Source organism: Monodelphis domestica, chromosome 1, assembly GCF_027887165.1.
Source record: "Monodelphis domestica isolate mMonDom1 chromosome 1, mMonDom1.pri, whole genome shotgun sequence".
Taxonomy (NCBI): domain Eukaryota; kingdom Metazoa; phylum Chordata; class Mammalia; order Didelphimorphia; family Didelphidae; genus Monodelphis; species Monodelphis domestica.
The window spans coordinates 719280797-719308328 of record NC_077227.1 but is presented as its reverse complement, the minus strand read 5'-3'; the positions used below and the strand labels follow the sequence as shown (position 1 = coordinate 719308328).

Genomic DNA, 27532 nt, shown 5'->3' with positions numbered 1-27532 from the left:
TTTCCTCACCTATAAAATGAGCTGGAGAAAGAAATGACAAACCACTCCAGGATCTTTACCAAGAAAACCTTAAATGGGATCCTGAAGAGTGGAATCAACCCACAGCTGAAAATGACAATGATAGCAATGTAAGATGGATTGTCATGGAGAGGGCATAGTTTAGATTTTTCATCTTAAAAGTCTAAACCCGGGCATAGGCAGTTTGAATAAAAAATGCCCAAGAGATGGGAGAGGGATCAAGCAGGAGAACAGATGAGACGCAGCAGACTGATAGGATGTAGAAGAGGGAGAGGAAAAACCAAGATGACTTAGAGGTTTCAGATCCAGAGGGCTGCAAGAATGGTGAAGAGCCAGTTTGGGGAGCCAGGAGATGAACTGGGTTTTGACAGGTTGAGTGCAGTGATGCTGGAAATGCCCATCAGAGTGGCTAAGGAGATTCGTGAAGGTCGCTAGGAAGAAGTCAGGGCTGGAGATGGAGATTTTTGAGAAAATTCTTTCTACAATGTCATTGAAACTAGTTGAGATTCACGAGAAGGATGTTGTCAGGGCACTATTGTTTCTGACCCAGGAGAAGCCAAGAAAATAAGGTCATGTTCAGAAGGTGCCATCCCAGACAGGGTTTGTTGTTGACCTTGTGATACAAAGTCATTGTTGCTCATATTTTAGGTATATTCTTTGCCCAAGGTCTCAAGCATCTTATAGCCCAGCCCAGTGTATTGGACTTCCAATGGGGGGAGCCCAAGGGATCCATAAAACCCGGGGAAATATGGACATAAAAGGAAAAGTCCCCAAGTAAGCAGATAATTTAGAATTGTGCTGTACCTTCCATCAGGAGGCCAAACATACCTGTCTTCCCTTTCAAAACATATAGTTCAACTATTTTAGCCTCATAGGCTAACAGTATTGACCTAAGATGGAAGGTAGGGGTTCTAAAAATTAGTAGAGTAACCTCTTCTTCTCAGATATTGTGGGAGGCAACGTGGTGCCATTACAAAAGGCTGGCTTTGGAGTTGGAAGTCTCAGGTTCAAATGTTGGCTTTGCCATTACTTATCAATTGGGTGGGTGAGCTTGGGCAAGTCACAAAATGTCTGGGGCAGAGTTTTCTTATTTATAAAATGAGGACTAGAGGACTTCTATCTAAGGTTTCTTCCAGCCCTAATTCTGTGATCCTTTGGGGGGAGAGAAGGGAAGGGATCCTGGAAGCCTTCATTTTTTCAGTAAAGTAGGACGTGAGGTCATCTGCCAAGAGGGAGGAGTGGACGGGGTCAAGGAGAACGGTGAAGAGGCTGAAATACTCAGACATTGTGGCCAATGAACCCCCAAACCATATACATACGCCATAAAATTGAAAAGGAGTGAGCTGTCATGAGTGTAGAAGCGTTTGGTTTAGCCTTGGTTGACTCTTGGTTGACCCTTGGTTGAGTTGAAGGGAGAAGAGCTCTTGCCCACGGCTAAGTCAGGAGAGCCCAGCTATGTTGCCAGGGGGCCATGGGGGGAAAGGGTGATGCCAAACAACCCAGCTGCTCTGGGGAGCGGACCTGTTAGAAAGGAGGGAAAAGGACATGGCAGATGGGCTGGGATTCCGTTGGTTTCCCCTTTCTTGACTTAGGTGTTTCTATTACCTTCACATCCCCAGGAGTGGGAGTAAAAGGGGGGAGGCCTCTCATGCAAGACCACTAGGCTTTCCATGTCACATTCTCAGATGTTCCCAGATTCTGGGCCAACGTGAAGAAATTCCCGCAGTCCGCCATGTGAAACCAGGAGCCAAGCCATCCAGAAATTACTGCGCTTTAGCAAAAGTCATGGAAGGGGTGTGATGCAAGGGTCATGACATTCTCCTGGCTATGAGCAGGAAATGACGCCTGGTCCCCATCCTCTGGGCACTAGAGTTCTGGCCTCGAGGGGCTTGGCCATGCCTGGGGGAGAAGGAAAAAAAGGGGGACCAGGACAAGAGAGACCTTTCCTGGTTCCTTCCCCTCTAGCCCTTTGCTAGTGCTTTCCCTCTGAAATTATCTGGGATCTATGTTGTACTTACAGAGTTATTTTTATTTATTTAAAAACACTTACCTTTTGCTTAGCATCAATTCTTTTTTTTTTTAACCTTTCCTTTCTGTCTCAGAATCAATACTAAGTAACTGTTCCAAGGCAGAAGAGTGGTAAGGGTTAGCCAGTTGGGTTAAGTGACTTGCCCAGGGTCACACAGCTAGGAAGTATCTGAGACCAAATTTGAACCCAGGTCCTCCCTTCTCCAGATCTGGCTCTCTATTGAATCACCTAGCTGCCCTTCCCTCACTCTTTTTCAACTTTTTTTTTTTCTGTGTGTTGTAAGCTTTGTGAGGGCAGGAACTGTATGTTTTTATTTATATTTGTATCTCTAGCACAACTAGCATGTGGGCGGCTTTTATTATGTTTATTGACTTCACTCAGAGGACATCTAACCCAAGTTCCATGTTTTATAGAAGCTCAAATCTCAGAGGTAGTAAGTGTCCGAGGTAGGATTTGAACTCTGATCCTCTCATTCCAGAGCCTGTTCTTGTCTGTTCTTGAGCCTGTTGCTTAAGTCTTTCCAGCATGGTAGGTGCTGCCGGGCCATGTGCTCCTCTAGCAAAGCCTTGGAAACCTAGGGTTAGTGCCTCATCTTGAAAGAGAGCTTTAGGTGATGGTTATTATTAATTACTTAATATAGGATATGGAGAAGGATTGGACCCTAATTAGGAGAGGGAACTCCCAGGTGAGGAAGGGTGGCACCTTTTCTGTAATTGATAGCCAAAAGCACTAAGAGGATAGGTGACTTGTCTAAGGTTACATGGCCAGCATAGGTCAGAGACAGGACTTGAGCCCACCTTTTTCTTGCTGTCAGGCTGCCTCTCAGTTACTGAACAGGTTAACCCAAATTTGTTGACTGACAGCCTAGGAGGAGCCTTTTCTCTGTGTCTCTGTCTCTGTTTGTCTCCCTCTCCCCTTCTCCTTCCAGTCTCTCTCTCTCTCTCTCTCTCTCTCTCTCTCTCTCTCTCTCTCTCTCTCTCTCTCTCTCTCTCTCTCTCTCTCTCTCTCTCTCTCTCTCTCTCTCTCTCTCTCTCTCTCTCTCTCATCTTTCCCCCTCCTCCTCTCCTTTGTCTCTGTCTCTCTCTGTTCTTCCTCCATCTATCTCTCCCTTCCTGTCTCCCTTCATCTCTCTATTTTTCCTTCCCCCAATCTCTCATTTTTCTCTGAATCTCCATATCTTTCTGTCTCTCTCTCTCCCTCCTTCCTCTCCCCTCCTCTGTCTCTGTTTCCCTCCATCTCTCTGTCTCTCTGTCTCCCTGTCTCTGTCTCTCCCTATCTCTCTCCTTCTCTCTCTCTGTCTGTCTGTCTGTCTCTCTCCCCCTCTCCTTCTCTGCCTCTTCCTGTCTCCCTTTCCCCACTCCCCCTCCTCTGTCTCTCTGTCTCCTTTCATTTCTCTCTGTCTCTTTCTCTCTCCATCCTCCCTCTCCCCTCCTCTGTCTCCCTCCATCTCTCTGTCTCTCTGTTGTTCTCTCTCCCCCCATCTTTCTCTCTCTTTCTGTCTCTCCCTATACCTGTCCTTCTCTATCTCTCTGTCTCTCTGTCTCCCCCTCTCCTTCTCTGTCTCTCTCTTCCTGTCTCCCTCTCTCTACTCCCCCTCCTCTGTCTCTCTGTCTCCTTTCATCTCTCTCTCTCTTGCTTTCTCCTCCTCATCTCCTTCTTTCTCTGTCAACCCCTCTCTCTGTCCTTGTGTCTGTCTGTCTCTCCCTTCCCCTCTCCTCTGTCTCCATCTCTATCTCTCAATCTCAATCTTTTTTCTCTTAGTCTCCCTCTTTCCTTCTCTCCCCTCCCCCCCTCTGTCTCCCTCCATCTCTCTGTCTCCCCCCCTTCCCCCCCACCCCATCTCCCTCTCTGTCTCTGTCTCCTTTTGGTAGGTGATTTCATGGCTCTAAGGGCATCTGGGGGTGATGTGAGAGGCAGAAGAGTGGGGGTCCTCCCAGAGCACAGACCAACAATTCTTGGAGGCCCGGTGACCTCAGTCTGGCTCAGCTGGACTCCTGGGCTCAGGTGGCCCAAGAAGTAGCTGGAGCCCAGGGCGGAACGATGGCTCCCTCAAGCGGACGAAAGTGGACACTACAGCCTGACAAGTAAGGCTCCTTTCCTGAATTGGGGAAGAGGGTCCCCTGAACACCCAGCCTGCAGTTCTCTGGTTCAAAAAGCCCGAAGGGTCTTAGAGTTCTAGCCCACACCCACCTCCCCTACCCATTCTGCAGATGAGGTAACTGAGGCTGGGGAGGTCCAATGCAAAGTATCCTGGGAACAATTCACCTCAGCTTCCTCTGAATTCAGGGTTCTTTCATCATTGTCATGCCACTGACCCAGCCTGGGCTTATCTCATCCCCAAGGAGGGTAACTGCTGTAGGAAGGGCACACTCTAGGGCGGGACCATAGGGGAGACATGTTCCTGGGAGTGAGGGGTGCCTTGTGCCCCCCCCCATCACCCATCCAGCGAGCATCTGGGATGAGCCTGGGATGCTCTGAAGGTCCCATCTGCCTGGGGGAGGAGCAGCCCCTTCTGGATTTAAAGGACCAATTAACATCCTCCATTTTTCTGGCTAATGAGGAGCTCCAGAGTCCTGGTTGGGAGTCCTCTAGGCTTGTCTCAGTTCTCTGTCATGTGGAGGGGTCTAAAGATGCGGGGCTCACAGAGCCCACACACATAAAGGCTCACAGACATTTGTGGGTGTCGAGCTTGAGCCATCACCCCACTGTGGGAAAGGGGGACCGTCCGCCATCAGTACTGGGGGGTAGAAGGCCAACACACACAGGGATTCATCACTTGTCAACTTCTCTTTACTGAGCACCCATTGGGTGCAGGACGTGGCTCCTCCCTGGATCCAGGAGGACTTCAGAGGACACAACGACCACATGGCCCCTGGCCTTGGGAAGCTTCTGCTTTCAAGGGTGCTGAGAAGAACAGCAAAATGGGGGGGGGAGGAGACCCAAAGGTGGCTGTGGGGAAGGCAGGCTGGGGAGCCAGTGAATAGGGTTGGAGGGGGAGCCTTCCCTGCCGGCCGCTGGCTCACTTGGCTGAGCAGAGACAATGGGGGCCGCTCCCTTCCCTCTCCCTCAGTCTTGGCCTCCCACATGTGCTGACGTAGTCTTTGCACCTTGCCAGGAAAGACTAGAATAAACCAGGGGCAGGCGGGCTCTGGGCACCCAGAGACATTGGGGGGGGGGGCGGGGAGCTTGGTGGAGATGCCAGGAGCTGGAATATGCCTCCTTCAGAGCAAAGAAGGGGGCTGCTGCTCCTTCTGCTAGAGAAATGGGGAGAAGATGCCCCAGAGGGTTGCACTATCTCCTGGGAGAGAATGGGGTCAGGGCTGAGGGAAGGTGGGAAGATACCGCCCGTGAAGGGTGACCCCACAGGAATCGCCAGAGCCTCCCATCCTCTGTCGGAGCCATGAACCCCACTTTGCGATTCCCCAGAGGGTGGATTTGCTGCCTTGGGAAAGGGCACAGGGATTCTGGAGAGCTGGGGCAGCCAGGACTTGGGAGCCCCAAAGACAGGGCTGTAGAGAAGCCACCTCCCCCATCCATAGCCCGCTCTGTCAGGGACCGGGGCTGGGTGGGGAAAGGAAGATTCCAGCAGTGACACCCCCTTTCTGCTCCTCAGGAGACAAAAGCCACTTGTTTCCCAGTTCCAGGTCTCCATCCTCAGACTTGGAGCTTCTCTCTTGAGAGCTGAAGGCTCCTGCTCCACCCCCTTCCTGCCCCACTCCCAGCCATTTGGCTCTGCTTGGCTGATCACTGAATGGGTGTTCAAGCCAGGGGCCTCTCCCAGCTGGCAGGGCCAGAGAGGAGGGAGGCTCACCAAGAAGGGGGGGTGGCAGTGTTGGGGTTTCTGGGGAAAATGTTGCACTGCCAGGCCCAATCCTGAGACACCCAGTAAAGCTGGGGGCGGGGGGACAGGACACCCAGGCTCACACCTTTCCCACTTCTTCATAAGCCTACCTACACAAGGGTAGACATGGGGCTTCCTGGCTTCCTCCAGGAAGGGGGAGAGCCTCGCGCTGGCCGACAGATGAGCCCCCCTAAACACCTCACCCGGGGCCTGTCCAGCTTTGAATCTGTAACTCCCCATTGCCTGGCCCCCCAGGATTCTGGTGCTAAGTGGGAGAGAGATGGCGCCCCAGTGAGGGGCAGGATTAAGCTCCCTGGGAGTTTCATAGCACCCTCAAACTAGAATTGAATGTAGAGAGTATCTAGTCCAGGTGGCAGTTAGAAAGAGGGGGTGATGACATGCTGTCACCTATCGGGTCAGTGGGAGAAGCCCGGATGGATCTCTTCTCTGTCTTGTCCTACTTTTTAGCCTTGCCTATCAACAAGCAAACATGGCTCCTCTGGTGGGTGGCAGAATGGGACTCATATGTCTACACCTTCACTCCTCTCTTTGTCTCTCTATCTCTCTGTCTCTGTCTCTCTGTCTCTTTCTGTCTCTCTCTTGGGGGCTGCAGGAGGATATGATGTAGAGGTTTAAGGCTGTGGAAAACTTGGTTACTGCAATGAAGGGAGAGAAAACAACCAGAAGTAAAAGGAGGGAAGGGAGGAATTCATGGCTGCCTTCATCAGTCTCCCAAGCTTGAAATCCCTGAAAGGAGTAAGCCACCTGAGAAGGGGAGAGTCCAGCGGGAAGGCTCAGGACCCCCTCAGCCCTGAGGTTCAGGCTGGCCCCAAAGTGTTCCTTTCTCTCCATTGCACTCATTGATTCCTGGGTCTGCTAGAGCCACCCAAGTTCACAGCTGGTTTCGGTTTCTCTTGGGGATGATCTTGCGGTAGGTCCTTCTCTCAGATATGTTCCGCTTCACCTTGGCCGTGGTGGGGGCCTCTTCCTGGTGCAGGGAAGGGCTGGAGTGCGACTTCTTGAGGCCAGGCTCTGGTTTCCAGGTCCCCTCTGCCTCCTGAGCCAACTGGTCCTCCCATAGGTCCAAGTCATCCGAGGGGCAGTGCAGGCGGGCCACCAGCAGCTGGACGTAAGTCTCGTAGCGGGATTTCTGTAACACACAAGGCCCGCCCCCCCCCCCCCCCCAGACCTGCTCTTAGTCCAAGGCCTCTTCCAGCAGTAGATAGGGAAGGAGGACTAACCTGAAGGAGGGAGGGCTGGGTACCCTGCCAGCAAGATTGTTGATGAATGGCTGGGGTGATAGGGACAGTTATGGAATCTTATCAAGTCGATGGGCATGGGGGAGACATCAAATGTGCGTGTGTAGATAGATGAGACGGTGATGAAAGAGAGGGAGAAAGATGATAACTAGATAGATGAAAGCTAGATAAGAGCAATGTGGATAGATGGTAGACAGACAGACAGACAGACAGATAGGTGGATAGATAGATGATGAATGGATGGATGGATGCTTAGATAGATAAATAAAAAAATATTGTGTTTATTTAGAGATGTAAAAATCTGGAGAACAATTTATGGCCAAGAAAGATTTTCTATTTTTATGGAGGGAAACAAAATAAAGAAAGATATTTGGGGTTAGAACCTCATAGCATTCTATGCCCCTATATGGGCCTCTGGAGACTTTGACCAGAGAAATGATCCTTAAATTCAAAAAGAGGAAGGAATCCAGGGAAAGGGCCCTGCAGAAACCCGAGTTTATGAGCTCACATCAATTCCACCTTTCCCCAATGATAGCACCTTTCTGATGCCAGGGCCCAAGGGGAGGGAAGTTGAGATTGTGAAGGGGAAGATACCACAGGAAGGAAGCTAATGGAAGTGGGGAAGGGGAGGAGGAAGATAGATTATATGGAGGTGATCGGGAGAGTGAGTGGGGAAGGAAAGGGAGATAGCAAAATGGTGATGGAGAAGACCCCACCTCATACTCCAGGTACTCTTTTCGGAGTCTGTATTCCTCCAAGTCTCTGCTTCGGCCTTTCCGTTCAGGCAGGTTCCTCTGGAGATCTATTAAGTCATCAGAGGCAGCATCCAAACAGCTCTCGTGGGATCGATGTTGTTCCTCCTGTGTTTTAAAGGGGTCTGGAATGAGGATACTCTCTGGCTTTAGGACCACCCAAAGAACAACCCTTGATAAGATATCTAGACCCCTCCTCTCCATTCCCACCATCACGGGAGCCCTTGCCCTTTACAATCCTCTCTTGGGTTCTGCCCTAATTCTTCCCTCTCTCCTTTTCTCTCTGCCAAGGGGTCAGTATACCAGGGAACTCCGGGCTGGGCCAGTGGGTAGGATGGGTCGGACAAATTTCCTCTGAGAGCCCACGGCAGCAGGAAATGGTGGTGCAGAATGAGTGGCTGCAGCCAAATTAATCCGAGCGATCCAAGAGCTCATCTCCTTGGCAGTTCTAGAGTTAACAACGGAAAAGCCATTGGGTGGGGGGTGGGAGCAAGGGAGTGAAAACAGTCCATCCTCTTTACATTTGTCCTATTTCTTTCCCTTACACCATTTCTTTCCTCCTTCCTCCTCCAAGCCTCATATACCCATTTCATATCTATTTTTAGTGGAAGATTATCCAAATTCCTCACCCCTCCCTCCCCAGGCAGAAAACAAATCCTGAGAATTTCATGGCAAAATGTGGTCCAAACCAATAGTGAACTGAGCCCAATTCCTAGCCAACAGCATAGGCTCAATCAGGGCTGAAGACCCAGGAGAGAATCAGAAAGAAGCTATATAGGGCAGGAGGGGCCATTGAGAAGAGTCCCAGAACTATTATGAAGGGGAACCTGTGCACCTTCATCCTACCCTCCTGTAAGAACTCACGGGGCATGGAAGAGGTAGAGACGCCAATCAGCCGTGCGCAGTTGAAAGACATGAGGTTTCTTGGTGTAATGGACAGCAGGGACCGCCAGTGCATGATGTACCCCCACAGCTTCCTCTGGCATGGGCCCATCTGGGTACCAGTTTTCTGGACAAGACTCTTCTCCCTTTCCCAAAGGGATGAGACTTAAAAATGAGAAGAAACTTACCAGGTCTTTGGAGGGAATGTGAACCACAATCAGGCACTGCACTGCCATCTTCTTTCCAATGGGATTGTAGGCTGCTCACCATATAGATGGTATCCTTACCTTCAGGAAGTAGAGTACCATCCCTCGAAGCAGGGTGTGGAACATCTTCCAGCCACGCTTCCCCCACGGAGCTATCCAGAGAAAAGTAAAAAAAGTGATTCGTACATATATAACTAAGTCCAGGTAGGTCACTGAAGCTTTGCTCAAGGGAGAAAACTTCCTCTTGGTACAGTCTTCTAATCAGGAAAAGTGGAAGCCATTTTTGACCTGTTTTATCAGGATGGCCCTGGGATAAGCAGTTCTTTCCTTTCCTAGATATGACTGCTCTAGGAGAGAAGGCATTTGAATCACATTTTTCTTGGGGAGTTTCTTTTTTCCTTGGAGAGGTTCTTTTTTATTTCTCTTTTTATTCAATCTACCCCAAAGAGTGGGAAGAGGGAGCAAATCGTGATTAATGTAGATATGCTACCTTCAACCCCAGGACCTTTAGAGTCCCTTCTCCCCTGCCCTCTCCCCTATCCACTCCTTGTCCAATAAATAAAAGGGGAAGTTTTTCTGGGGGAAGGGGGTGCCCCAAGATTAAGACATTTCAGATTCTTCAACTCTATATGGTGAAGAGCTAAGATTCTCCCACTTTTATTCTAGGATTGGGGTAATTTTCTGAAGCCTCAGGCAGTCTTGGGATGAACGTTAAACTGGGCCAGGGTTCCCAGGCTAGTATTCCCCACTATACCCAGAGTCACTGAGTTTGCCCTAGTCATCAGAGTAGACAAGCTAAGTGGGCAATGAATAGAGTAGTAGGTATGGAGTCAGAAAGATCTGAGTTCAAATGTGACCTCAGATATTTCCTTGCTGTGTGACCTTGGGCAGGTCACATAACTCCTGTCTGTCTCAGTTTCCTCAACTACAAAATGAGGATAAGAACAGTACTTACTTGTGGTGAAGATCAAATTAGATATTTGTAAAGCATCTAGCCCACTCTCTGGCATAGAGCAAGTGCTAAATGCTTATTTCCTTCCCTTCCTCTTAGTGATTCTCCCTCTCTACCCTCACCCTGATACTCCTAATGGCCTTGGCCACTGAAGAATAGTCTGCCTTGGCCCAATTTTTCCATGGGAAGCAGTGTGACCCATCACTCATGGAAATTCCACCTCATACTCTGGGGAAAGGACAAAATAAAAATAGCTCAGTTCAAATGCCTCCAACTCTGTGTAGCTTATCCTGATTCACCCAACCCAAAGAAATTTCTTCCTCTAGGTGGCACAGCTGATAGAGCATGGGACCTGGATCAGGAAGAATAGAGTTTGAATCCTGTCTTCCTAGCTCTGTAATTCTGGGCAAGTTACTTTACACTTTTTCAGCCTCCATCTCCTCATCTGTAAAATGGGGATAATAAAAGCACCTACCTCACATGACTGATATAAGGGTCAAATGAGATAATACATGTAAAAGCATTGTGTGAAATTTACTTACAGTACCATATGAATGTGAATGATGATGATGAGGTCTTTTTACATACAACTAAGTGGTGCAGTGGATAGAGCACTGAACCTGGAGTCAGAGGAACTCGAGTTAAAATCTGGCCATAAACACTTAATAGCTTTGTGACCCTGAGCAAGTAATTTAGCCCTATTTGTCTCAACTTCTTCATCTGATAAATGAATGGAAAAGGAAATGAAAAAGCACCAGTATCTTTGCCAAGAAGACCCCAAATGGAGACCCAATATAGAGAGTATTAAGAGTCTTGAATACTCACTCTTTTTCCCATCAATATCAGCGTGCATCTTTCGAGCCAGGAGCCCTTGCTTGTAGGTGGGTACAGTAGGATCATGGACCAACTGAACAAAGGTATTGCGTCTCTTCTGGCTGCCTGAAATGGATGGTCTGGGCTTCATAGACTTCATGGCTTCTTCCTCCTCTTCATCCCTGTGTGATGAGGAGCCAGAGGGGATAAGGAGTGATGGAAGGGATCCTTTAGAAGTACAGCCACAGCAGAGGAAACAGCTCTGAGGGCAAAGGGGATAGAAGTCACAAAGACCTGCATTTGAATCCTGCCTTGGATACTAGCTGTGTGACTCTGGACAAGTCATCAACTGTCTACATCAGTTTGCTCATCTATAAAATGAGGATAATAATAGCAACTGCCTCACAGAGTTTTTGTGAGGACCGAATGACATAAGCTATATAAAATATTCTATAACTTTCAGTAATTATTATTATATTGTTAGGGATGGAGACCCAGAGGGGACAGCAGCAAGGATGGATGTGTATTTTCCATCCCTTTTGCCCCAGAAATCTAGGACAGATTTTTTGCTCTCCTAACACTACCTCAGTCTGTCTCGCAGGTGCCCAGGCTCGAAGTCCTATCAACATGGGCAGGGATTAGGCCTACTATGGAAGGAGGTGGGAGTTAAGAGATGAGGGAGGGAGGGGGAGAAGGGTCATTACTTACACTGCCCATTCTAGCTTCTCACTGCGGATGGACCAGTAGAGTGCCTAGAAGCAGAAGAGAAAGAAACAGACCATAGTCATCCTCAAAAGTTGAGGAAACTAGATACTTCCTGGCTCTGTGACCCTGGGCAAGTCACTTAATCCTGTTTGCTTAGCCTTTGCCCTTTTGTCTTAAAGTGTATCTAAGATAGGAAGTAAGGATTTTTTTTTAAAGTCCAGGAATTGAGGCCTAGGGGAGATTATGTGATTTATCCAAGGTCATACAAGTAGTAACCATTAGAAGCTAATTGTTCTTTGAAGCCCAGCTCAACTATCAAACACCTCCTTCCTCCTGTAAAACACCACCTGCTACCCAAATGCCCCACCAGCAGTCCTTCTCTGTCTGGATTCAGAAAGGGAGCATTGTTCAATATCTTTTTCTTAAAAGGAGAATGGACCACTACCAACCCACTCTGGGCATCTTTCATCTTCACCCTAAGAGTCCCAATTCCCAATTCCAGCCAAGAGGGAAATGAACCGGGACCCTTAAATGCGTCATGTCTTTCTTATATGATGTGAGATCCCTCAGAGGGGATGGACAAATGGCAAGTATGCACTGAACACCTAATGGAGAAGGGATGGAATAGGCTTTAAAATAACTGAGTTCTGCTCCCCGCTCTGCCTCTCAGAAGCAGATTACACTCTTTCTTTGGGCCTCAGTTTGGTTGAAATGGAAAGAACGCTGGATTTAATCAAAGAACCTAGGTTCAAATCACATCTCTGTCATCCATGTAACCTTGGGCGAGTTCATTAACAATCTCTGGTTTCACTTCTATCATCTACAATCCATTAGATGACCTCCAAAGTCTCATCACTTGGGATAATGGGTATCAGTTCTAGGATATACATATCAAGGACCCACATTCCTGAGCTCCAAGAGGAAACCCCCCAGACCTGTCTTGATGGTCTGAATACCTTCAGCTGCTCCTTGGGGAAGTTCCCACCATCCTTCAAGCCATTCAGGTTGGTGATAAACTCCTGACAGGTCATGCTCTTGCCAATATTCTGTGACCACGTGCGTACATGGAGAAAAGTAGACTTAGATTACTAACCAACGGCATCACCTCCCTCTTTTCCCCGTTTCCTCACAACTTTCCTTGCCCAGATGCTGGGAATTTCTTCAATTTCTCTGCTTCCAATCTGGTCAGCAGTAATTTCCATGCTTTCCCTGCTGGTTTGGCTCTCCTAAGCTCTCTTCCCCTTAATCCATCTCCTTGCCTTAGGTTCTACAGCACCCCTGAGTTCCCTCCCTAGCCCATTCTATACAATGTGAATGTCACCCATTCATGAGGCCAACCTTTGATCTACCACTCCTGCCAATGGCCAACCTTTATCTCTAAGACTTGTTAATTTTATGACTGTGGCCCCATGTGCTGGGGTGGGGAGGGCTCTCCCCATTTCTAGCCCTAGCATCCCCTTAGATTTAGTTCAGTATGCCAGGAATCAACTACAATAGCCTCATGCTCCAGGAAAAATGAAGAGGTTGAGCTACTGCAATTTCTTCACTGATCTCTGCCCCCTTCCTTCTTTCTCTTCTCCTCCCTGATGCTTCCATCTCCCTTGATTCCTACTTACCTGTCCATGTAAATCTGTGTTAAGGAGCATGAGTGCACAAGTCAGGGTGTGGACAGCATCTATGACACAGAGAGACCAGGATGTCTAGGGTCTACTAATAATACTGATCAATTCAGCAGAATCATATTCAGTGATTCAGTAGAACCACCTTTCTCCTTTTCCTTTTCTCTCTTCTCTCCATTAAAGCCTTCCTCAGGTGCCTCACCATGGTTCGGGAGCCATGGGAGGATAGATTGAGAGCTGAAAGGGCCTTTAGAAGATAGCAAGTCCAATGAAGATGAGGCCAAAGTCGCATAAGAAATAACTGGGATTTGAACTTGAGTCCTCTGATACCAAATCCATTATCTATTCCTCACTGGACCATACTGTTGTCTTAAGCCTTGGAGTATGGGTCTTGCAAGCACCTGCTCATCTTTTCATCCAAGGATCAGCCTAGTGAGCCTCATCACCAGAATCAATAGAGTGACTAACTGACCCATTTCCATTCCAGACACCATCCACTAATTTCTGGAAGTCAGGGTGGCTGTGATGCCCAGTCCAATGAAATCATGGCACTTAGATGGATTTGAGGCATGTTGCCCCCTCTCCTCCAGTTCATTCCCAAGCCAGCAGTGACTGTTTTCTTTTGCTTCCTTTTGTCCAACCAGGATCCCCTCCCCTCTGGTCTGTGCTATCTCCCTCAATGATCCTACTTTTCTTACCTGCTGATGAGAAGGCCCCAGGGTTGCAATGGTGGAAACGCTTGGAGAACTGATACAGAATTCTCTCTCGCTCTTGAGTCTCCCCACTCAACACCAGAGCCTGGAGGAAGCCCCTGAAATGGGGTCAAGAGGACAGGGTAAGAGTCAGGGGCAGGGTGGGAAAAATCACTGAAGAAACATGCAGTCTCCCACACCCAGATTGGGGTCAACCTCTCCCAAACCCCACATCATTTGTCTACTGAAATCCTTTCTAGAATTATGGAACTAGAAAGGACCCAAGAGGTCAACTGATACAACACTCTTGTTTAATCATTGAGGAAACTGAAGCCAAGGGAAGCAACTGGCATAAAGTAGTATGCAACTTATTCTAGGGAATATAGAGCTAGACATGAAAGGGACCTGTGGGGCCTGAGGAAGTCTCTAGACCCTTCATTTTCAGGTAGAGAAACTGAGGCTCAAAGAGTCTAGTCACAGTGGAAGTAAACATTATAAGTGGAATTTGAATCCAGGATTTATATAATACCTATAATAATAATATAATAATAATAAAATATAATAATTTATATAATAATAAAACATGCTAGTTGGTATTATGACTTGTGCTCACTTCTTGCCTCTGTTGATACCCTATAAGCAACTCACCGGAGGGCTTGGTCCAAGCTCTTATCTTTAAACTGGAAGAAGGACAGGTACTTCTCAGCCACATCCTTGCTGAAGTCATTGCTACAAACAAGAAGATGATGCGAAGAGTGAGGAGCCTGAATCCTGGAGACAAGACCCAGGTAGAGAAGGAGAAGGAAGGTTAGGAAGTAGCTTGGAAATCCCAGCAGGAGAAACAGAGATGAGGTCCAACAGAGCCAGGCATCAATGTGTTACCTGGCCAGTGAGGAAGGCACAATCTGGGCAAGGTGCCCCAAGAAGGGTAACAGAAAAACAGGTATAGAAGGCCACTGCCACCTTGGGAACTTCCTCCAAGACCCAGAAGGAGCATTAAGACAAAATGAGATCAGTTCAGTGAGAAGGGACATGGAAACAGGGGCAGCCAACATGTAATATATTATAAGTGAGGCAGGAAGGAGAAACAGGAATGAGAGAAGAGGCACGGACAAAATAGTGGACTGCATAGGAAAGCAATGTCATGGGCACATTATCAGTGTGCCTTCTAGTCACCCCTTCCCTGAAAAGGGAGGCCTTATTTTGTTGACCAACCAGCGGAGGGGGGAGGTTGTTGGGGGGGGGGGGACCTGCTCACTTCTTCTGAAGGTATGCAGCCACCTCGGATTTCCGGAAGCCATCCAAACGGTAGAGGCTTGAAGCCAGTTTCCAAGCCATTTGGTCTGGGTTGATCCCATTGGCAACCTTGTCTTTAGCCTCTGACCTCTGCTCTTCTCCCTGGGGCTCCGTTTGGGGGTCAGTGCTTTGAAGATGTCTGAAAAAAGATGAAAGGAGAGGACCTTGAGGACAAAGCTGGGGAGACCTAGTATAAACCATTGAAGAATCATAGGCCTAGCTTGGTTCTGATGGCACAATATTCATGCTGCTAATGAAGATCCAAGGCCTAGCATCAGTCCATGGCCAATGGACAAATCTGAGATGCCTTACTTATTAGGGGACTCCATGAAAATGAGCTTAACCCAAGGCCAACTGCAAAATGGAGGGCATTTCAAACAGTTGGTCCCTATCCAGACACCAGATTTAGATCAAGCCTCCAAAGTACCTAGATGGCAAAGTAGATCGAGCGATAGACTTGGAGTCAGGAAGATCTAGTTCAAATGGACGCTCCGACACTTACTAACCATGTGACTCTGGGCAAGTTATTTATCCTCTATTTGCTTCAGTTTCCTCAACTGTAAAATGGGGATAATGATAGTACCTACCTTCCAGGGTTGCAGTAAGGATCAAATGAGATTACATTTATAAAACACTACACACAATTATTATACAGATCTTGGCCATTGTAATTATTATTAACTTATCAGTGTCTTAGTTTTTTTTTCTTTTTCTTTTTTTAAAATTCTTACCTTCCATCTTAGAAGCAATACTGCATATTGGTTCCAAGGCAGATGAGTAGTAAGGACTAGGCAATGAGACTACAATACGACTAGGAAGAGTCAGAGGCCAGATTTAAACCACCTCTGGTCCAATTCCCTAGTTTCTTCATCTGTACAATGAGGGATTGAACTGGATGGCCCCCAAGGGCTCCTTTTAGCTCTTAGTCTATAATCCTTCCTAGCTCATGAAAGGCACAGCTCTTTTAGGGTCTGAATAATTAATAACAACCAACATTTTAATAATGATTTCAGGTTTACAAAATGCTTTACATATATCATCTCATTTGACCTTCACAGAAACACTATTAATCCCCATTTTTGTTGTTGTTGTTGTTGTTGTTGTTGTTGGGGTTTGGTTGCCAAAATCCCTGCCATTTCCTTCTCTAGTAGATGAAGACAAATAGAGGTTAAGTGACTTGCCCAGGATCATACCACTCGTGAGTCTCTGAGGCCAGATTTGAATTCATCTTCCTGACTCTAGGCCCAGTACTCTATCCACTGGAGTCACCCATGTTATAGATGAGAAAACTGAGGAGTTAAGTGACTTGATCCTGAGTCATGTATAAAACTGACTAGGAAAAATCTGGCTTGAATCTAAACAAAAGTAAAATCTAGCCTATTCCCCAAGCTTTCACTGGCATTCAGTGCCCATTTCCAGACATTTTGGAAAGCAAAAACAAACCACCAAACAAGACCAAAACTCTATGTCTGGGCAGCTCCAACTTTCTAACTTTGTTCTCTTCCTCATCTCCTCCTCTTCCTCTCCCCCTAGTTCTAGCTCCTCATGGTCCCTCAAAGCCTCCAAGTTTGGGGAGAGTAGCATGAAAGCATATGGACAGGCATGACAGCCGAGAGTCTGGCACAGCCCCAAGAGGAGGAATGATATAGACGGCCCACAGAGAACTGGCTCCCTTTCCATGAGACTCCTTAGTATAATTAGACATGTTTTATTTGCATCTATGAAATAACTACAGCTAATGGTTATGGGCTAATTGTTTCTGCATAAGCAGAAGATGCTTCTCTGGCTCCACTAGGAGGAACAAAATGGCCCTGGGTCCTGAAGAGCAGATGATCAAAAAGGAATTCAGGATCCAAGCAGGAGGCAAAGGATAATTAGAGGAAATGGTTTGGAGGAAGCCAGGCTCCTAGAGAGATTATTTTGCTGGTAGCAAGGGAATGAGGGCCAAATTCAACCAGGAGTAGGAATATAAACCCAGGAAAGAAATATCTAGGGAATCAGGGTAAAACAACTTAGCTTGGGTCTCAGAGAGCCAAAGAAGAGAAGTAGGAGAGAATTTAGGAGGCAGCTGCATGGGTCAGTAGACTGAGAGCGAGGCCCAGAGACAGGAAGTCCTAGGTTCAAATCTGACCTCAGATACTTTCTAGCCGTGTGACCCTGGGCAAGTCCTTTAACCCCCATTGCCTACCTCTTCCTGCTTTTCTGCCTCGGAATCAGTACATAGCATTGATTGTAAGATGGAAGGTGAGTTAAAAAAAAGAAAGAGAATACTATACACACTCCATGGAGAAAAAAGCTTGAATCAGAAACAGAATTTCATTAATCTTACCAGCACTATCTATTTGGAATGATGGACCAATAGGGTTTATGCCCTGATCAAACTTGGAAATTTTTGCTGCCCTCAAGAGGATTAAGTACTTACAAGAAAAAAAGAAAAATATACTAGGGAGGAAAAAAAGTATTTTCTTGAAACACTTCTGATAAAAATCATACATATAAGTTCATAAGGAATAGTCACAAATTTGAAAGAGACCCATTCTCCAAAAGATAAATGGTCACCAGGCATTTTTCAAAAAAAGAACCCAAGTTAATAATTAAGGGGGAAATTATTCAATCTCTAATAATCAAATGCAAATTAAAGCAACTCTGAGATGGCACCTTACACAGCAGGGTAAGTGAAAAATGTCCCAGACAACAAAAATCATAGGATTTAGAATGCTAAAATTCTATGATGGTGAGGCTGTGGAAAAATAGGCACACTGGTGCAGAACTCATAGGTATGTAAAGTGTTATAATCTTTTTAGAAAGCAATATGGAACTATATGACAAAAGTGACTTTTCATGTCCTTTGGTCCACTGATCCTACTACCAGGGATGTTCTCTAAGGATTTTATTCACAGGAAAACAGTATTTCTCTTTATATAAGCATCCTTTAGTGGCAGTGTTTGTAAGAACAACAACCTAGAAACAACTCATATGGGTAGGGATTGGAAAATGCCTTGGAAAAACTAGGAAATATAAACGTGATGGAAAATTATTCTATCATATGAAATAACAAATATGAACAATATTATCAGATGAGAACATCTGTCAAATGCTTTGTAAACCTTAAAGTATTATACAAACATTAGCTATGATTTTTATTACAAAGAAATATGGGGGAAATTTATAAGAAATGATACAGAGGGAGCAAAGCAGAAGAACCACTAAATATATACAAACTATGGAAAATGAGAGTAATAACTAAAGGGCAGAGAGGGGAGCCCTGCCCTTGGAATCAGGAAAGCTCATCTCATGAGCTCAAATCTGGCCTCAGACACATTCTAGCTGTGTGACTCTGGGCAAGTCACTTAACTTCATCTGCTGAGCCCCTGCCCTTCTATCTTACAGTTGTTATAAGGACAGAAAGTAAGGGTTTAGAAAAGATTGGCAAGCATTAAAAAAAATAAGAAACTTGATCTGAGAATGTAGAAAGGAGATGGGGGTGGGGAAGAGTGAGGGGTTCAGGGAGGCCACTAATTTCTGGAGGTCATTTAACCATAGGAAGAGATCATCAATCTGCAGAAGTGGGAATGAAGTCAGGGATCAGAGCACAGGGGGATCCAGCCAAAGCCTACAGGTTTCAAACAGAAGAGGGGAAGGGTCACACTAGTCTAGGACCCTTCAGTTTGGTTTTCTGAGAAAACGGGCTTGGGCATTCTCAAATAGGGTTTCCCATATCCACCACCCAAGGGACAATGAGACAGAAAGAAGAGAGGAGAGATTTTCTTTTTGATTTCATTCATTTTCTTTTCTTGTCTTCTTTATCCTTCTTTCTTTTCTTCTTTTGTTTCTTCCCCTCCATCCATCCTGAAATTTCTTATGAACATTGTGTTCATGGGATCGTGTTCTCTGATCATCCCTGCTCCTGTTATACTTTTCAGCCCCATCGCATTCAGTCTCCTATTTAGTGTACTAAACAACTTGACTTTAATTCATAGAATCTCAGGGTATAAATTGAGGGACAGGTAGATCAACAAGGAATCTAGCTTGAGGAAGGTTACTGCTTCAAGTAGGTTCTTAAAAGGCTTCAAGCTGGACGTGAAGTCAAAAGGTTCAAATCCCACCTTGGACACTAACTAAAAAACAAACAAATCAACCTCTCCTGGCCTCAGTTTCCCCATCTGAAAAATGAGGGTAGGAATAACACCTACTTCACAGGATTGTTGTGAGGGTCAACCGAGGTAACCTATGCAAAAAATGCCTTGTAATCTTTAAAATGTTATGTTGTTTTTTTTATACTTAATTGATTAATTAAGAAAAATTTTCCATGGTTACATGAATCATGTTCTTTCCCTCCCATAGCCAACAAGCTATTCCATTGGGTTTTACATGTGTCATTGATGAAGCATGTCGTTGTTATTGAGCATCATCATTATTATTTTAGAGCTCACTGTCCAATCATCATCCTCTGGCTTTAGCCCCAACCTCTGGTCACTTAGACCTCCTTTCCTGGCCACGGATGACCTCTGCAACTACCTGAGCCCCCTTCAGGGATTCTGTTCTCCCCAGGCCCTCCTCTTAGAACCTTTATTAGGTTCTTGCTTCTCTGGGTCCTTTCTGTCTGATAAGCCTTTACTCTTCAGCTCATCTTTGGCCTCCCAAGCAGTAACAGGCACCTGGATGAGAACTGGACTTGAAGCCAGCCGACCTAGAGCAATCCAGGCTCTGACCAGGGAATGGGAGCAAAGTCACTCAGTACACACGCTCCCTACCAGCTTTGCAGGCTTGTTGTGGAAAAGCATTGAGCTAACGCGCCTTGTGATGGGTGCCTGGATGCTCAGCCCGTCTCAGTAACCCTGAGCGATTCTTTGGTGTCTCTAATTTTCCATTTCTTTGTAAAGGCTGTCATCGACCAACACCCGACTGTACTGTGATTCGGGCTTTGGTTTGTCAAGACTTGGAACCATCCAGACTTTCCCCAAACTCCCCTTTTGTCTTTGCCCTCAGCAGATCCCCCAACTGGGTCTTCAGGGGCATTTTTTATAGCCCAGCTCACTAGGATCACCCTCCCTTCCCTTCCCTTCATCCCCATTACCCCGTCCAAGCAGGATAAAATATTAACAAAGTTAAACCTCCACTCTCCATCCCATGGCTAACCTGAGAGGCGATTTCCCTGTACTTACTCTTTGATACTGGGTGGTGCTGGGCTGACATCCTGTTGGGCCTCCCCAGCCTCTTCTGGCTTGACTTCCTCTTGGGGCTCCACTGTCTTCTCCAGAGGCAAGGGCTCAGTGGTCTTCTTCAGGGAATCGAGATCTGCTCCCTTCTTTTCCATGGATGAAGGGCATGAAGTAGCTAGTATTCTCCACTCAGGGAAGGCAGTATTCTGAGGAAGACTCCCCTCCAAGGGCTGCAGAGGGCTGGAGTTCCAACTAGGGTTAAAACTGGGGCCAGGGCTAGAGCAGGAGCTGGAGAGAGGGCTGAGGCCAGCGACCTCAATGCTTGGGCTATCAGGCTCCTGAAATGAAGCAGGTGCCACACAGGGCTCTGGAGCTGGTGGGCGAGCAGTCTCAGCATCACTATGACCTAGGAAAGAAGATTTGGGTGAACCACTTGCTACTCCCTGGAAGATGCTTTCCCCTCTTCTCCCTTCCTCTCCTCTCCTCTTTTCTCCTGCCTTTTCTCTCATTTCTTCCTCTTTCCTCATTTCCTTTCCTCCTCCCATTCCTTTCCTTTCTCTCTCCCTCTCTTCCTTTCCCTCCTTCTCTCTCCTCCTTCTATAGCTGAGCAGCATCAGCACCAACTCCTTAGATCCTCTTTTCCATACCTTGCTTTTACCTGGAGCAATGAGGCATCCAGAGAAGATGAAGATGCTCTCTCTCCATTTGGCTGCATGTGTAAGGAAGTGAGGTCCTCCAGGTTCTCCCTTCTTCCCCGTCCCCCCAGTCCCATGACACCTTTGGGTTTTGGAGGTGTCCTCACTCCATTTTGGGCCCCCAAGTTACCAACTCCCCAGACCCCCTAGTTCCAGAACCCTTTCCCTGAAGTCAGTTTTCAAACTGGAACTCACCTGATTCTCTCTCCTGGGGGCTGAGCAGATGCGTGTCTACACTGGAGGGAAGCTCTGTGGTCCATTGGTGTGTGTGGATGTCCTGAACCTAGGGGGAAAATCCAGGCTCAGTTTCTTGGAGCCTGGTCATTTATGAGATCATCTAGTCCAAGCCCCTCATTTTACAGGGGAGCCAAGTGAAGCTCAGAGAGGAAGGCACACAACAAGTTCACGGTGATGTCAAAGCTAGGACATGGCTCTCTGGAAACTCAGGTTTCCACCATCAGAAGATGAAGAGCTGGCTGCCAAGGAGGAGATCTGCTAGGAACTGGGGGTCACTTCTTTCTCTTACCCAGAGGCTGTGGGGGCAGCCAGTGCTGGGCTAGAGGCGGAGTTCGGGGCTGGGGGACCCAAGGAGCACTGAAGATTAGCACCAGGGAGGACAATCACTGACTACAGAGAAGGCAAGTCAGCCACTGGATGGCACAGGGCATGGCACCTAGCAGGAACTCTATAACAATTTATTGAATTCAATGCTTATTTAAAAAAACCCTTACCTTTTATCTTAGAATCAATACTGTGTATTGGTTCCAAGACAGAAGAGTGGCAAGGGCTAGGCAATGGGGGTTAAGTGACTTGTCCAAAGTCACACAGCTACAAAGAGTCTGAGACCCCATTTGAACCCAGGACTTCCTGTCTCTAGTCCTGACTCTCTAACCACTGAACCACCTAGATGTCTCCTTGAATGCTTATTTTAAGACTTTCTTCTTTCCCAAGGAGGATAACCTTCAGCTGGGGAGGAAGACATGGCTAATGGGAAACAGAATGGCTAGCATCTATCACAGAAAGTGTTATGGTTTGCAGAATATTTTGTTTGCATGTCACCACAACAACTCTGAGAAGTAAGAGCTGGTTGGCTCTTGGCAGATTCGGTGTTGGAAAATGATTTGATCAGACTCACACAGTTAATGAGTATCTGAGGCAGGATTTGAACTGAGTTCTTCCTGACTATCCACTCCACCACCCCCTTAACTGCCTTATCCAAGGTAAGTCAGGTAGTGGCAAGAATACTCCTAACTTCCCTCCAGTCCTCAGTCCTGGGATACCTCTGTCTTGTAACCCCGAGCACTAATCCCCCCGCCAAACTTGGAGTCTTGATTATTGAGTGAGCCAAAAAAATAGCCAAGATTTATAGCATACTTTACAGTTTGTAAAGCACCATATATATATATATGTATATATATACATATCTATTGTGTCTATCCAATAGTACTATCATTATTCCCATTCTACAGATAAGGAAATCGAGGCTGAGAAAATAACAGTGATAGCTGGAAAATGTGGAGAGCAGAAAAATGTCATAAGAATGAAAAAGGATAAGCGTATTGATTTTTTTTAAGTTGGAAAGGGAGAATGGATTCTTTGGATTCTAGAACACAATATTGAAATGAAGCTTTTGAATATTATTTAGAAACAGAGAAATTATGACCTCTGAGAGTCAGTGCAGACTCAGCTGGAACAAGTCAATTCAGACTGTCTATTTCCATTTTGGATAGGATGACTAGACTGGAAGATCAAGGGGATGCTATAGATATTGGACTCAACAACTGGACTTTAGCAAGGCATTTTAAAAAGGCCCCCATGGAGGTGGGGGCAGCATGAATTGAGAGTCAGACTCAAAGATGGGAAGTCCTGAGTTCAAATCTGCTCTCAGACACTTCTGAGCTGTGTGACCCTGGGCAAGTCACTTAACCCCCATTGCCTAGCCCTTAATGCTCTTCGGTCTTGGAATCAATTTACAGTATTGATTCCAAGATGGAAGGTAAGGGTTTCAATAATAATAATAATAATAATAATAATAATAATAATAATAATAATAATAAAAGGTCCCCATGGGAGCAGTCAAGTAGCACAGTGCATAAAGCCCCAGGTTTAGAGTCAAGAGGATCTGGGTTCAAATCTGACCTCAGACACCTGCCAGCTATATGAACCGTGGCAAGTCACATAAGCCTGATTGTTTAACCCTGGCCACTCTTCGGTCTTAGAGCTGATGCTAAGTAAGTAAGATGCTAAGTAAGAGCAAACAAGGAAAAAAGGTCCCCATGATCTGGGGATGCTGGCTTCCCCATTTGGAAGACAAATTCCCAGGCTGTGATGTTTGGTCTCCCTTTACTTTGAGAAGGACAAAGCTGATCCCAAAGTTCATTTTCTTCCGTAACATTTCTTTTTCTAATTTATGTTTCAATTCCTTTTTCCAGCTAGAGAAAAAAAAATTGACCCACCTAGCTGTTCTTGATATCTCTGTTGCCTTATTGGTGAATAGGGCAAAAAGGGTGGCCAGTAATATCCATATTCCAAAGCTGGAGATCAGAGGAGGGAGAGCATACTTTTGTTGTTATCTCCCAGAGAGACAGAGAAAGCAGACAGACAAAGGAAAGTTTTAGAAGTAAAGCCTAGCTCAATGTAAAGGAACTCCGTCATAAGAACTATCCCCAAGTGGAAAAGACTGTCTTGGAAGATAATGAGTGCCTCATCGATAGAAGTATTCAAGTAGATGTTGGATGACTGGACATTCCTTCTTGGGTCTGGGTTTGCCTAGATCAGGGGTGCTTAAAATGGGGTCTAGAGACCCTCTAGGAATCTGTGCATAGATACCTGAATGAGTAAAAATTTACATCTTCCTTTTTATTAATCTCTAAGGAAAAAGCAAGCCTTTTCTTTAATTATGAACATGGATAATAAGGCATTATTCTGAGAAGGGATCAATAAACTTCATTGGCTGATGAAGAAGTCCATGATGAAAGGCAAGGTTAAGATGGTCTCTTCTATGATTTTGTGCTTATTGAGTTCAACCTACTCATTTTATGGATGAGGAAAATGCAAGCCCCAGGAATGGTACCTTATTCAGAATTAGTACAATTGGTTGGTGATAGAGGCAGGATGGATCACAGCTTTCATTCTGGGTCCACTATTTTTTCAATTACAACGTAACTGTGGTTGGGAATGATCAAGGCAGTTTCTCTCAGGCGTATTAGGAAACTATCCCTTAGAACTGTGTTGGCAAACCGATGGCACATGTGCTAGAGGGGGCTGCCCCTCTCCCCGTCTCCATCACACCTGAGGACATTTTTCACATTACCTGCCCCTCTGCCCAGCAAATTCAGTGGAAGACTTCCTCCCTCCATATCTGGGGTAAGGGGGTGGCTCACATACCGTATGAGAATTCAGTTTGGGCACTCAGTCTCTAAAAGGTTTACCATCACTGCTTTAGAAGAGTCAGACAGAACCCCTTAGAGTGAACTTGAACTCCTTCAGGGGAAGAAGCAATGAGGGAACCTTATTCTTATCAACAAGGAACAACTTACTTAAATAGAAAACATGACAACTGGAAGGCACAGTGGATAGAATGTTGAACTGGGAATCAGGAGGATATGAGTTCAAATTCTACCACAGACCCATACTCAGCCTCTGGGCAAGTCATTTGACTTAAACTAATGAGTTTATAAAGTGGGAATAATAACATCTGCATCCTAGGATTCTTTTGAGATTAAAATGAAATATTTGTATAGTATAGACACATATTTGTATAGTATAGACACACACATATATACACAAAGGTGTGTGTGTGTATATATATATATATACATATATGTTTTTGAATAATTTTCAGTTGTGTCTGACTCTTTGTAACCTCATTTGACATTTTCTTGGCAAAGATACTGGAGTAGTTTGCCATTTCCTTCTCTCATTTGACAGATGAGGAAACAGAGGTAAACAGGGAGAAGTGACTTGCCCAGGGACATCCAGCTAGTATGTGAGGCCATATTTGAATTCATGAAGATGAGTCTTCCTGACTCCAAGCTCAGTGCTCTATCCACTGCACCACTTGTTTCCCCTATAAAAATACCTGTATAATACCTATAGAAACAAGAGTTATAGTATTATATGCTCCTACATAGCACCTATAGAAACGAGAGCTGTATTACTATTATTATAAACAATGGGAATCTTAGGAATAGAACATAAGGCTTTGTAGCAGGATAGTTGTATCACAAGTATCTATCTGGTTAACATGGCTTTGTTTGAAAAAAGACCTTTTACTTTCCATCTTAGAATTGATACTAGGTATCAGTTCCAAAACAGAAGAGGGGTAAGGGCTAGGCAATTGGGGTCAAGTGACTTGTCTAAGGTCACACAACTAGGAAGTATCTGAAGCCAGAATTGAACCCAGGACCTCCTGTTTCCAGGTTTGACTCTTAATTCAGCAAGCCACTTAGCTGCCCCTTGCTTCATGTCTGATGTAAATTCTAAGGGATCCTTCGCATCCCCTTGTCCCATTGCTCATCGCTCCTTTGTTTGAGCACCTTTCTATGTAGATGGGTAGATGGGTGAAGCTAGGAAACCAGGAGAAGAGCCCAGGGACTTCCTCAGGGCAGGAAGTCTCACCCACTTCCACCCTAAGTACATATTCCATGCCTCAAAGAGGGAAGAGACTATGTCCAAGGACACTAGAGATGGAGCAAAGAGCCTAAGAGTCTGGATTCATTATCTGTTCATCAGATTTCAACTCTTTCCAAGAGTCTCGAGATATATTAAAATAAGATGATCACAATGCTTTCACAGAAGGACCCTGGAAAAAAGAAACTACTCTAGTAAGAGATGTCCAAGCTAGTGTGCTCTACAAAGCGCTGGATTAGGAATCAGGGGACCTGGGTTCAAATTCTACCTTTAGCACTTACTAACTCTGTGATCTTAAGCCAGGACTTTGGTAACTCTTGGCCTCGATTTCTTGCTCTCAGTTAGGCTAGATGAATTCTAAGGTCCTTTCTGCCTCTATTTCCTTGATCCTGGTCCCCAGAGACCAGCATTGCTGTCACTCTTGGCCCCACTCCCTCATGCCAACCAGCTCAACTTGTGTCTTCATGGACCAACTCCACACCCTTTCCAGAACACTGGTGCTTTCCTTACCGACAAGGTGTCCTCTATCATCAGAGGACTGGAGACAGAGGCAGGCACACTGGGACAATCCTGTTTCACCCAGGACTGATAATGCAGCTTATAGGTGGGCACCAGATACAGGGGGTCAGTCTCTTTACCAGGATCAGCTACCCCCACCACTGATTCTGGCTTGTTCTCTGGGTCCCAAGAACCACCTCTTCCCTCGAGTAGTGATCTCTGGGACCACTGAGTCTCTGATTCAAACCTGCAGTGCTCAGTCCTCTCCTCTCCATCGGATACTGGGAGGCTCCAAGAAGACTCTTCAGGAGCACCAGTGACTGAGGTCGGGCTCTCCAGGAAGAGGGGATTGTCAAAAAACAAGCTCTCCTCCTCTTCCCCCCACTCCACAGGAGAGCCAAGGGGGTCATCTTGTTGAATCTCCCTTTGATCTTCCTCTGGCCCACTGCTGTCTTGTGAGGAGTTATCCACCATGTACAAGGACCTTGGACCAGTGCTCTGGTCCTGGGAAGCTTGCCCACTTGGGGAGAAGTTTGGGAGCTCCATGGGGGAAGGTATACAGCGCCTCAGCTCTTCTCGGAACACATCGGTCTTCTCTAACTCCTCTTCTAGGTCGAGGACACACATCTGGGCTTGTAGGATGCCAGCCCAGAATGTGACCTGGGTGGAATTGTTCTGACTATCTCTTAGGTTCTTTGAGTGAAGATGTTCTCTTAGAGAATCAGGAGAGGCCTCCCTTTTTGGTCTAAGGTAGTGTTCTGGAAGAGGTAACACCTCAGTGCTCCTGTTAGCATTTAGGATTCTGGGAACATCTTGGTTTGCCAAACATTGAGGATCAACAACCCAGGTTTGGTCCACAGGAACCTCAGGAGGCTCATAGACTCCCCTTGGGGGGTCTCCAGGGGCTTGCTGAAGATTTTCCCCTATGTGGGTCAGGTGATAACCCATGGCTTCAGGATATTTAGGGATCCCTTTGCCATCCATCCTCCCAGACACTCTAGCAGCAGGCTGAGGTCCTTCTGCCTTTTCTGGCTATAATCTCATTGTGTCTGCTGAAGTGGGGCAGGTCAGAGGGATACACTTGCATCTACCCTGTAAAGCCAAAACAAACACCAGTTAGTAAATTCTGGGTGAGACCCAGCAAAGCTCCCAAGGAAAGTGGGGGGTTCAGAAAAGACAGGAAAAGGGGACTAGCCTAAGGCTATATTTAGCATGTTTCCTGGGGGAGGAGGCAGAAGGTAGGCTTCCAAGAAGTTTAAGTTGTGTGTGATGAGAAAGGTAGGATGCCTTCTTAGATTGCATGAGAAAGTCTTGAAAGTCCCTTCCAGACTGGAGTTCAGTATGTCTTCCCTTTGTGGATATAGAATGTGTGTACAGAATCCTTAGATTTCATGCTGTCTCCCTTATAAGATTCTGGGCTCCTTAAGGGCAAGGACCCTCTTTTGCCTTTGTATCTTTAGTGGCTCTGCTTAATCCATGTT

At 46.2% G+C, this 27532-nt stretch overlaps 1 protein-coding gene across 4 annotated transcripts in view; it reads right to left on the bottom strand.

The window, feature by feature from the left end:
- Positions 1-4815: 4815 nt before the first annotated feature.
- The window catches only part of PSD4 (pleckstrin and Sec7 domain containing 4), a 63489-nt gene continuing 40772 nt past the window's right edge, over positions 4816-27532 (bottom strand). For all 4 annotated transcript variants that reach the window (XM_056812229.1, XM_007477585.3, XM_056812219.1 and 1 more), the window contains 15 exons: positions 26064-27143; positions 21117-21204; positions 20230-20632; positions 15027-15203; positions 14417-14497; positions 13775-13887; positions 13074-13132; positions 12414-12503; positions 11461-11504; positions 10765-10934; positions 9069-9139; positions 8764-8927; positions 8203-8347; positions 7864-8007; positions 4816-7038 (listed from right to left, as the gene is read on the bottom strand). In XM_056812229.1, coding sequence (XP_056668207.1) covers positions 6781-7038; positions 7864-8007; positions 8203-8347; positions 8764-8927; positions 9069-9139; positions 10765-10934; positions 11461-11504; positions 12414-12503; positions 13074-13132; positions 13775-13887; positions 14417-14497; positions 15027-15203; positions 20230-20632; positions 21117-21204; positions 26064-27035 — 2979 coding nt within the window. In that variant the 5' untranslated portion in view covers positions 27036-27143 and the 3' untranslated portion in view covers positions 4816-6780. The remainder of the gene's footprint in view (positions 7039-7863; positions 8008-8202; positions 8348-8763; positions 8928-9068; positions 9140-10764; positions 10935-11460; positions 11505-12413; positions 12504-13073; positions 13133-13774; positions 13888-14416; positions 14498-15026; positions 15204-20229; positions 20633-21116; positions 21205-26063; positions 27144-27532) is intronic.